Genomic DNA, 12208 nt, shown 5'->3' with positions numbered 1-12208 from the left:
ATATTTTTAGTGAATTTAGTTTATTTTAGAGATACAGCAAATAGGCCAAGTCCATACGGACCTTCAACCACCCATTCACACTAGCTCTATGTTATCCCACTTTTGTATCCACTCCCTTACACACAAGGGGTGATTTACAGAGGCAAATTAACCTACAAATCTGCACATCTTTGGGATGTAGGAAGAAACTGGAGCACCTGGAGGAAACCTGCTTGGTCACTGGGAGAAAGTGCAAACTCCACAGACATCACCCAAGCTCAGGATCTGGCACTGTGAGGCAACATCTTTACTAACACCATCATTGTGCGTGCTTGCATGTTTCCAAATAATTTTTTTTGTAATAAGAACACAAATTTTGAAAGGTACGTCAAAAATGATATGATTAAATTGTTGATTAATACCTATTTAAGTATTTGTAATTTTAATCTAATAAATATGTAATCAATGGAGCCACAAGAAACTACAGATGCTGGAATCTTGAGTAAAAAACTGCTGGAGGAACTCAGAAGTCATGTCCCCCCATCTCAGACTAATGCTGTCTGACCCACTGAATTCCTCCAGCTTTGTTTATTACTCAAAATATAATCAGTGGTCTTTTACATAGAGATAGTTCTGCCATTATGCATATTTCCTTAATAAGAATTGAACAGGCCTCGGGAGACAAATTATGGAACACAATTTGTATTACAAGGGGCAAATTGGTTATAACGAGATTTCAATTGGGAGCTAATCGAACAATTTTAAGTTATCCTCGAAATTAATGTGTAGAAAAAAATGATTTGAACAAAGCAGAGAAATAAAAAATATTTCCATGTGACTTACCACAGTAATCAGAGACTACTCAGTCTCCAGTACTTTAACTGCATTAAAGTGGCCATTAAAAATGATAAACAATCACTTTTATTGATACTTATAGAATTATACTCTTAAAACAATGTAACACCTAGCCTTCAGTATTTTTAGCAGTAACAGAAGAATACATGTTTTTTATTTTTATTTTTGAAAATCCTGCAGAAAAAAATAACTGCTGGAGCATTGAGTATAAGTGTCAGGAAGTCATGTAACAACTTTATAAGTTTGTTTAGGCTGCATTTGGAGGATTATATGTAGTTCTGGTCACTATTGGAGGATATGGAGGCTTTGGTGTGGGTTACCAGGATGCTGGCTGAATTAAAGGGCATGAGTAATAGGGAGAGTTGGACAAACTTAGGTTGTTTTTCTGTAGTGCTGGAAGCCCGTGGAGAGATAGGATAAAATGTGAGAACCTTTTTCCCCGAGGGTAGAATTGTCAAAAACTAGAGGCCATAGCTTTAAGGTCACCGCTGGAAAGTTTTTAAGAGAAGTGCAGGACATGTTTTTTTTACGATAGAGGCTTTTGATAGGCAGGGATGGAGGAATGTGGATCACGTGCAGGCAGAGGTTAGCTCAATCACCGGGCTGAAGGGCTTGGCTCTGCGCTATACTGTTCTGTTATTGCCAGTCTGAAGCTTTCTAGTTCTGAACTCACATTCCTCCATTGACGCAATTGTCTTTATAATGTGAATTTTTGTAACATTGTTTCTTAGGAACACAACTATCTTGTAATAGAGGAACTACCTGTACGTACAGTTCTACAGAAAGATCGATTCCCCGTTATTTTCACTATAAACCTACTGACTCCCATGGCTATCTGGACTACACTTCTTCCCACCCTGCTTCCTGTAAGGACTCCATCCCCTACTCCCAATTCCTCCATCTACGCCGCATCTGCTCCCATGAGGATGAGGCATTCCACAACAGGGCATCTGAAATGTCCTCATTCTTCAGGGAACGGGGGTTCCCCTCCTCCACCATAGATGAGGCTCGCACCAGGGTCTCTTCCATACCCCGCAACACTGCTCTCTCCCGATCCCCCCACTCGCAACAAGGGCAGAGTCCCCCTAGTCCTCACCTTTCACCCCACCAGCCGTCACACACAAGTAATCCTCCGTCAGTTTTGCCACCTCCAACGTGACCCCACCACTCGCCACATCTTCCCATCTCCCCCCATGTCTGCCTTCCGCAGACCGCTCCCTCCGTAACTCCCTTGTCAATTCTTCCCTTCCCTCCCGTACCACCCCCTCCCCGGACACTTTCAGTTGCAACCGCAAGAGATGCAACACTTGTCCCTTTACCTCCCCCCTCGACTCCATTCAAGGACCCAAGCAGTCGTTCCAGGTGCGACAGAGGTTCACCTGCATCTCCTCCAACCTCATCTATTGCATCCGCTGCTCTTGATGTCAGCTGATCTACATAGGTGAGACCAAGCGGAGGCTTGGCGATCGTTTCGCCGAACACCTCCGCTCGGTCCGCAATAACCAACCTGACCCCTCGGTGGCTCAGCACTTAAACTCCCCCTCCCATTCCCCATCCGACCTCTCTGTCCTGGGTCTCCTCCATGGCCAGAGCGAGCAACACCGGAAATTGGAGGAACAGCACCTCATATTCAGCTTGGGGAGTCTGCATCCTGCGGGCATGAACATTGAATTCTCCCAATTTTGTTAGCCCTTGCTGTCTCCTCCCCTTCCTCAGCCCTCGGGCTGTCTCCTCCCATCCCTCAGCCCTCGGTCTCCTCCTCCTTCCTTTCTTCTCCCCGCCCCCCCCCCCCACCCCCCATCAGTCTGAAGAAGGGTTTCAGCCCGAAACGTTGCCTATTTCCATCGCTCCATAGATGCTGCTGCACCCGCTGAGTTTCTCCAGCATTTGTGTACCTTCGATTCAGCGTTGTTTTGAGTATCTTTCATAATACCCTTAGTTGCTGCTTCTTAAATTGTGCAACACTCTATACAGTATCTCCATATATTCTTTCTATCAGCAAGGTAAATTTATATGAAATTTCAACAAAATCTTTGCCCTCAGTCGCCTCCAATTCATGGGCCCCGAGTCCCTCTACTTCCTTGCTCTTCAGGTGATATTTTGCCGTGCTCCATTTCGATCCATCGATTTCTGTGCTACCTTCTCACTCACCAGAGCCTCAGTTACCATGCTTCCTTTTGACTTTCCTATTTAATTCTTAAACCATTGATTATTTATACATTTGCAAACTTGGATCACTTCACCTTTGCCCTGCGTGGAGAATTCTGCAGTATTTGATGTTTATTTTCATCTTGGCTTTTGTTCCCAAAATTTATTATAGACTAGTTTGGTTTAGCTTGGAAAAACTGAATGAAAACAGGCCCTTCAACCCACCAAGTCTAGGCCGACCACTGATCTTGGAATTAAAACTATATCTGATACTCATCTGAATATAAATTGAGAAAATCATATCATAAATGATTAAATCCAAGGATTGTAACAATGCACACTGCTAAGTTATACTCAGAAACATTGAACCATAATAATGAACTTTTTATTTACAATAGGGCTTACATAACAAGACAATCTTAAGATATTACAATCATTTTTGAGTTGCTGGTTATGCCTAATTTGTAAGCCTTAGATTTTGCTATATTTTAACAATATTACTGGTCAAATTTGGTATTTTTTCTTTGACTATTTTTAACAAGTTATTGCCCTACTTTAATATTTAACTGATACAAAGCTACATTTTAGCTATATTGCTTGGTACCAAACCAAACTCAAATCTGCATCACATTAAAAAACACTTTAGTCCTTATTAGGAATTTTATCAAAAATATGGTTATGTTAGAACAATTTGACCATGTTACTTTAGCTTCAAAAAAGCTCAAACATAGCTGCTGTAGGCATTGGACTTAAATAATTGACAAAGCAGTTTTTTGGACATAATTTCTTATTTTTACATGAGTACAGTAGAAGTTGTATACAGCAGAATAAGGAACGCGTGTGATAATAAACATTTTCCTTGTTGTTTCAAACTAAATATTACAACTAAAACCTTAAAAACCTGCATGTAAAATGTGACACCTCATTTCCACAATCCATGTAAAATTTACTTTTTGTAAAAGAGCTTTACATGGGATAAGAATGTAATCAGGAAACAATGAACCGAGAAATGTTGGATGTGATGCACTGAACTGAGTTTAGTTTGTTCACAATTAGTTACTTTCAGTTGAAACATTTGTAGCAAATTATCATAACAATGGTACATCTTCAGAAGTTACATTTTACATGTGCCTAATGTGCTTTAACTACAACAGGCAAACCTGTAATTGTGTGTCCTATTACTTAATAGTTTTGATTTGATTGGGGAAGTTTAGATATTGCATTTTGAGCAATAATATACCACCAATAATTACTCAACATTAGATTTACTGTAATGCTACCTGATAAAACCTGGTTATTGACTTTTTAAAAAAGTAACAAAAGCAGTAACATTAAGTTCCAAGTTGTATGCCTATAAGCAGTCTGCTTGACCATCAGGTTCTGTTTCAGAAGGTACTTTTGATCAATTATTACTGCAAATTTAATTAACACCATTGTCTTCTGAAAGGATGTTGCTTTAAAACCTTTCTAATTGTAATACACACAGATCAATTTTTACTTAATGCAGCTTTATTTATTAAGCTTTACATAAGGCAGCTTTAAAACCTTGCTAATTGTAATACACACAGATCAATTTTTACTAAGGCAGCTTTCCATAAATTTGTGCCCACCCTTTAAATCAGAATATTCTGACATCTCCACATTAATTTTATATAGACTATTAATAATATATTAACCTAGTTAACTGAACAGTTAACACCATATCTGTCACTCTTTATATTTTATTGTCATCTTTAGGATGGAGACCACAGAGGAAATTGGCATAAAAATTGAGAGATCATGAGAGGAAGATCATAGTGGGTTTGGAAGTAAAAATTGTATATATTTACCTTTCACATTTTCAGAGAGCCCTAAAGTCTTTTGCTGCCAGCTAATTACTTTTAAACATAGTTAATAGTACTGTATTGGTTATTGTTCTAGAAATTCCTACACGAGTAAACCAGATATGCATTAAAAAAAACATGAGTTTGAGAATTTATTAAATTCTTCGTAATTTCAATTTGCAAAATGCTGCATTTCAGTTCAGTGTAAGGGGAACTGTAAAAGGAATTATTTTACCTTAATAAGGATATTTGTTTTGTTTTTTAACTGCTGTAGTTGCTTAATCTTTTATGTTTGAGCATTCCTTCAAATCCAAATACAGGAGTATTTTAACTACTGACTGCTTTGATTTAAATTAAAACGAGAAACTCTACTAACTGTACAATGAAAAAGTAAGCTGCTCCATGCACATGACATTTGATATGCAGTGGACATTTGGTAATTTTGGGTCATATGACCATCATGTATAAATTTTCAGCTTTGAGATAGAGAACAAACTATACTTGCAGAACTACTATAACTTTGTTAAATAACCAAATAATACTTCAGAATTCTAGAAGGCATAAATTGCTGCAAGAATTACACAGTTAACATTTCGAATAACAGAATATAGATCATAAATTAATTGCATTGACATGCAATATATTGCTAGTATAATATTTTTGCAATTATGCACATAAATGATATTCTGACTGCTGCCAATATTGGACACCAGTGAACATTGGTACCTTAAAGATAAAATACAATCAAAATTCAGTCTAGATTAAAAAATAAATAGAGAGGCAACAGGAGTAATTTTCAACTCAATTGACCAGATGACCTAATTTTCCATTTTTTATTAATTAAAGGTGTGAAAATTGAGTGTTTTCTATAATGATAAGTGAAGCCTACTGTTACGATTAATGCTGGAGCAATAATGCTGAAACTTACTCCAAAAAAACAAAACAAATTAATGTCACAATTAAAGGGAGAGTTATAAATAGGTTCAAATTAACATTAAACTTACTTGTATATTTTTATTCCAACATTCATGGTTGTACACACAACTATTGTAAAACAAAAAATGTATATGTTGCACTGATGCAAAACTTCAGTCCATAACTTTTACATGAGGTAGCAAGATTATTAGCACTGGCACATTAATTCTACCCGTACACTCGTGGGTCCTGAAACACTGAAGATGTAATAATACCCTCAAACATGTATCACAAGAGAGGGAAATTAAACACCATTGACAGGACAACTTAAATGCTTACTTTGCAACAGATACATGAAGATTAGTTGAGATGCTACATTATGCAAAATCCCAAGTGATATCAGTCAAAATAGCCTTCAAAGTTCTTCTTTTTAACTTCCACAAAGTTATCAGAAACAGGTCAAATTGGAGAAAAAAATAGCTTTTAAAAATCTGATGAAAGCCTAATTGTTGGTAAGCTAATAGTTATATGAATAAAGTTACATTTGAGTGGAATACCCTCTTTTTGTATAACTAAGTACTTTATGAAGTGTCTTTTCAGAGAATAGAGTGGAGAGAATAAACTCTGGCAATAAGGCCTTCATCTACAAAATAAGAATTGGTTTGTTGTCTAACAAATCTCCACAATTTATTTAATAGTAAATTGGTTGATTTCTACACAACCTAATTATATGCCTATCATAATTATCTTTCATTACTCTCAAGGATGTAATAACAAACCACTGGATTATTTTAATATTCTATTCATTGTAACACAGACATATAGAGCGTAAATTTTAGTGCACAAAAGGTCATATAAGATGCTGGCTTAAGTTCACAGAAGAAAGAAAAAGCTCCAATATTTTTTGTGTTTTTTGCATTGCCTTTGTTAGTCTGAATAACACTATTTCGAATATCAACAGAAACAAGTTTAGTTTTTATGGATAATTTAGTAGCGCTGCTTAAAGAATACAACACGTTATTATCCCTGAAAGAATGTGGTTTAACAACTACACATAGTTGAACAAGGGCATAATGAAAGATCAACTAGTTGACCACAGAATAGGTGTTTTACAAAGTTTAACTGATGGGCATGATATAATATTATGCCATTATATACATTCAATTCTGTAATGTGTCTTTCTTATCCAGCTGAAATTTGGTATTACTTGTTTCACAGCACTTACATAGACAACTATGGTTGATATGAGTTATGACTATGATAATTAATGAATTTTAATCTATCAGTTTAAATTTTTCCAGCCCAATCATCACAACAGAGATTACAAATTGTACCTTTTGATAGTTATAATGCAAAAGATATTATTTGCAAAATGGTTGCAAATTAATAGCTTTATGAATTTATAAATATATAGAATTAAAAAAATGAAGTACATCCAAGGTGTGGTATGATCTTATATTGTATATATTACTTTGAAATGCCTTCCCCCCCCCACACCCTCCATCCTAGTCCTCATTTTTTACTCCCTTTCCAGAAGGCAGCATTGGGATACAGTTGCTATCTAGTATCTCATTCAAACAATCATTATTCATGTTTTACCATTTGCTCAATAGAAATTAACCGAGGGAGCCATGGTTTAACGTTTTACTATGCCTAATCCAGTTGCTGACTATATCTCTGCTGAGATCAGCTGACAAACTGATTAAACCTCAGAGTTCCTTGCAGAAGTCTATTTTCAATATTGATCTTTCTTTTTGCTTTGTGGATAGTAGGCTGGAATGCTCCAGTTGATGCAAGCTAGACTCCAATAAATATAGATGATTAGAGTGCACTGAAATGCCAAGATTTGGGGATCCGCATGTTTCACAGGAGCAGGGGTTGGGGGTCTTCGGCTGGAAATATGTGCAAAGTTCAACAATAATTGCAGGAATGTTATATGTCTAGGAATCAGTGGATAATTACATTTGTAAAAGGTTCAGTCTTCAAGTTGCGAGATCGCAATGACAGATCTAAGTTTGGTGCACCAAAGGTATCGTTCTCAATTGCTATAAAACAATTTTTACAGCATTGCAAGGAACAAAAATAATTAGAACAAAGGGAGGTTCTTCTACATAAAAAAACCAACTACCCAGTATTATATGGATTGATCTGCAATACTAATATTTAAAATGTGTGTTGAGTTTTATGCTTCAAATTGCAAATACACCCAAGAGTAATTCAAAAGCTACAAATATGATTTCAAAATCTCCCACCACGGTGATACCTTCCTAAAATGAACTCACCAGCAGTTGGTTCTGTGGAATACTAAACCAATAATGAATTTAACCTAGGAAACACACAGAATGTTTGGGACACTGTTCCTCAGCGGCCATGCAGAATGTTGTTCAAAAATCTGTATCAACAAAAGATCATTTTGGGGATGGGTGGGAAGAAATGGAAAACCTAGTAACATTAGCTCCCTAATAACACCCTAGCCTATTTTGCGTTCCATTTGACTTTTACTAGAAAGGAAATGTGGTTGGTGTGTAAATCAGATGATCTACTAATTGCTGCCATTTCCTGTCTTGTAGGAACAGTTACAATCAACTCCATGGTCTCAGAGTATACTAATTATTGAATATCGCCAATTTTTAACAAAAAATCTTGACATGAATGCTTACATTGTCAAAAGGAATTGAAGAACTATTTTGAATAGAACACATGCACTCACAGATGCCTCCTCTTACGATGAAATATTAAGGCACTGAAATGTTACAATGCCAGTTGATTATTTAGGATGCACCAATTTACCTTACATCTAGAACTCTAATAATTATTTAACTATATCTAAGCTACAATAAACAATCCAAACTACAATAAAACAGTAATACCTCAACATTATACTACATTAATTGTTTATCTATGAAAAAAAATTTACATTTTAGGATATGTATAAAGGCAACACAATAAAAAGATACTGTGTGCAAAAGTGGTCCAAAACTCAGAGCTTTTACTCAAGATTTACACATTAAGTAAATTCTAAGTTACTTTGTAAGAAAGGGTAAAAGAATCTAGTGTAAATTAACATATTATAATTTAAGCTTTTTCCACATAAATAATATAAATGAAATTGCTATAAATAAGACACATAACACAAATGGTTAAACAAAAAATCCCAAACAGGTCGATGGAAAAGGCAAATAATACAAAGGAGTGTGTAAAAATTTGTAAACATTAAAATTCTTTAAAAATTAGAGGTGCCTCATTCAAGCTCAAAACTGTGGCTTATTTTCTTCTTCCTATTAAATAAATGTCTTCTTTTAACCTCCTGCTGTTTCTCAAAATCAGCATAACTACTGTACTGTACCCAACAGCCACATATTATGCCTGGTCTGGATTATTTGCAACTTCTAAGAATTCACATTGTTGCCATGATTCTTAAAAATATTCTGGTTTAACTTACACTGCAAGATCTCTTCAGTTTGAAGTATAAAATGCAGACATATTTAGACTGTGGCATGTTCGATAACAATAACTTTCTTCTGATTTACAGTATAGTGTATTTAAACCTACACCATTTAACCAATTACATTTTTAGATCTTTAAGAATCACTTGTTACATGCATTTTTGAGAATTAAGACTTGTATATGCCTTCTTTCATACGTATGTATTTTCATTTAACAATGGTTTTACAAATTTGTTTACTTAACAGATTCAGTTGAAGAAGGTGGAGTAAGAATAGAATCTTCTGCCCTATACTCCTTTCTCATATGGTAATGTGGACTGCGTGTGTAACGGGGTTTAATTCCAACTGGTGGAGGCTGAGAAAAATTCCGTCTGACAGGATGCAACCTAGATTCCTGGAGGAAAAACATAAGAAATGTTCATTGACAATCATGCTGATTACCTTCAGTGTAAATGATACATGCAGCACCAGTGGTGGTCTAAACTAATACAACAGCAATGCCACAGCAAAGTTCACAGAAAATAGTAGAATGGATAAGGGAGAGGTGTATCTGGACTTTCAAAAAGCCTTTGACAAGGCCCCCCACAAGAGATCAGTGTGCAAAATTAGAGCACATGGTATTGGCATGGATAGAGAACTGGTTGGCAGACAGAAAGCAAAGAGTAGAATTAATTGGTCCTTTTCAAAATGGCAGACAGTGACTAGTGGGGTGCGTGCGTGCGTGTGCATGTCAGATTCGATTTTTGGCCTTTGATTCCTTGTTCCGCCAAAACCACACGCTGAAACTCCGAGATTTTTCCCATTTCGCTAGCGATTTCACTTTTACATTCGCTAATCCATTCATTACATTTAGACATTGTTATGTACACATTTTAAAATAAAATCCTTCCCCCCCCCCACTCACTCATTTTAAAATCTAAACGGGACTCACGAGCTGCTGACGTCACGAGGCCAACATGCCGACCAATCCAGGCCCACCTGCCTCCAGGCCCCCCCCCCCCCCGCCGCTGTGGATTAAAGGCGCAGAGAGATCGAGAAACTTCTGCAGAACAAACATTCGACAGCTCCGTTCCGCTGTAGCTTCTTTGTTCTACACATCTCGGGGCAGCAACTCCTCACGCGCTGAACCTTATCATCACTGTTGGCGCAGCTCGTGAAGCCTTGCGCGCTCATTCCAGCTGTGGGTTTACAGAGTCAGAAGCTGCTTCTCTCTCTCTCACTTCATTTGGCAGCCCGGCTCCCCTCCAACCCCCACACCTCCCCCCCCGCTGCCCGCACCATGCCAAGTACGCTCTCGCCACGCCTCCCGCAGCTCGACTCCAGCCTGCCCGCTGCAACCCCCCCCCTCCCCCCACTTCACCTCTCTCCCCCATCCTCCCCTTCCTCTCCCCCTTCAACCCCACTCGCCCTCTCCCCCCAGACAGAGCAGAACCCCGGCTGTTGCCAGTACCGCGGCCGCAGTTTTTCAGCTTCTGGCAACTGTGCCCGACCGACCTGCTTCAGGGGAAATCCCGCCCGCCCGCCTGCCCGTGTGTGTGTGACTGTTTGTGGGGCGGACACGCGCTCTCCGTTCAAGCAGACGCTCTCATCTGTTTGTGGGGGCGGGTGCTTAGTGTGTGTGACTGTTTGTGGTGGCGGGCACGCGCTCTCCGTTCAAGCAGACGCTCTCATCTGTTTGTGGGGGCGGGTGCTTAGTGTGTGGGACGACGCACGCTACTCCCCCCCCTCCCCAACAGCTTTGGTGCATGAGACGCGCGCAGCATCTCCTCTCCCCCTCTCCCTTCCCACCCCTCTCCTCTCACATCACCCTCTTCCCCTCTCCTCTCCCCTTCCCCCTACCCGTCTCCCCCTTCACCCACCCCGCTCTCCTCCTCTCCCCCCAGCCTCATCCCTCTCTCTCCCCATCTCCCCCTCCCACCCTCTCCTCCTCCCCCCTCTCCCTCTTGCCCTTCTGTCTCTGCATCTCTCTCTGCCCTCTCTACCCCCCCCCCCCCTCTAGTTGGGGGCTATGCTGCCCCCCCCCCCCGGAACCGCACGTAGGGGGAACAGACCCAACGGGTCTGCACTTGGTCTAGTATACTTTTAAAACTGTGTGTGTGTCATTTTTTACCCTTTGTCATTTTTTTGCCCTTTGATTCATTACTCCGTCAAAACCACACGCAAAAACGCTGAATTTTTACCATTTCGCTAGCGATTTCACTTTTATATTCGCTCATCCACTCATCAAATTTCAGTTTTTCTGTACACATTTTTAATAAAATCCTTCCCCCCCCCCACTCACTCATTCGTTCGCCTCCTGCTGGCCAGCGACCATAACGGAAAACGCCGACATTTTTCACATTTCGCTAGCGATTTCACTTCCTCCACTCCCCCCCGGCCCGGCTCAGTCACGTTTCGACGGGCGTACGCAGCGTCTTGACGGCGTACGCCTAGCGCGTGGCGTTGCGCCATGACGTCAGGCCGCCCTTCCTTGCAACCGTGCGTTGTGGGAACAGACCCAACGGGTCTGCACTTGGTCTAGTACTTATTAAAACTGTTATCCACTTTGGTGGCAAGAACAGGAAGGCAGATTATTATCTGAATGGTGTCAGATTAGGAGAAGGGGAGGTGCAACAAGACCTGGGTGTGTTTGTACATCAGTCACTGAAAGTAAGCATGCAGGTACAGCAGGCAGTGAAGAAATCTCATGGCATGTTGGCCTTCATTGTGAGAGGATTTGAGTTTAGGAGTAAGGAGGTCCTACTGCAGTTGTACAGGGCCCTGGTGAGACAGCACCTGGAGCAATTTTGGTCTACTAATTTGAGGAAGGACATTATTGCTGAAGGAATCCAGGGATATGGAGAGAAAGCAGGAATGGGGTACTGATTTTAGATGATCAGCCATGATCATATTGAATGGCGGTGCTGGCTCGAAGAGCTGAACGGCCTACTCCTGCACCTATTTTTCTATGTTTCTAAATGCCACTATCATAACTGCCACAAGCACCACCCCTGGCAGCACTTTGCTGGCATCCACCACTCTGTGCAAAATATAACGTATTTG

At 39.6% G+C, this 12208-nt stretch overlaps 1 protein-coding gene across 2 annotated transcripts in view; it reads right to left on the bottom strand.

Moving 5' to 3' along the window:
* Positions 1-3348: 3348 nt before the first annotated feature.
* boll (boule homolog, RNA binding protein) overlaps positions 3349-12208 on the bottom strand; it is a 90272-nt gene continuing 81412 nt past the window's right edge. For both annotated transcript variants that reach the window (XM_033023698.1, XM_033023697.1), the window contains exon 11: positions 3349-9560. In XM_033023698.1, the coding sequence (XP_032879589.1) occupies positions 9402-9560 (159 nt within the window). In that variant the 3' untranslated portion in view covers positions 3349-9401. The remainder of the gene's footprint in view (positions 9561-12208) is intronic.

The sequence above is a fragment of the Amblyraja radiata genome, chromosome 7, assembly GCF_010909765.2.
Source record: "Amblyraja radiata isolate CabotCenter1 chromosome 7, sAmbRad1.1.pri, whole genome shotgun sequence".
NCBI classification, from domain to species: domain Eukaryota; kingdom Metazoa; phylum Chordata; class Chondrichthyes; order Rajiformes; family Rajidae; genus Amblyraja; species Amblyraja radiata.
The sequence above is the reverse complement of the archived record's forward strand: the minus strand, read 5'-3'. Positions and strand labels throughout refer to the sequence as shown.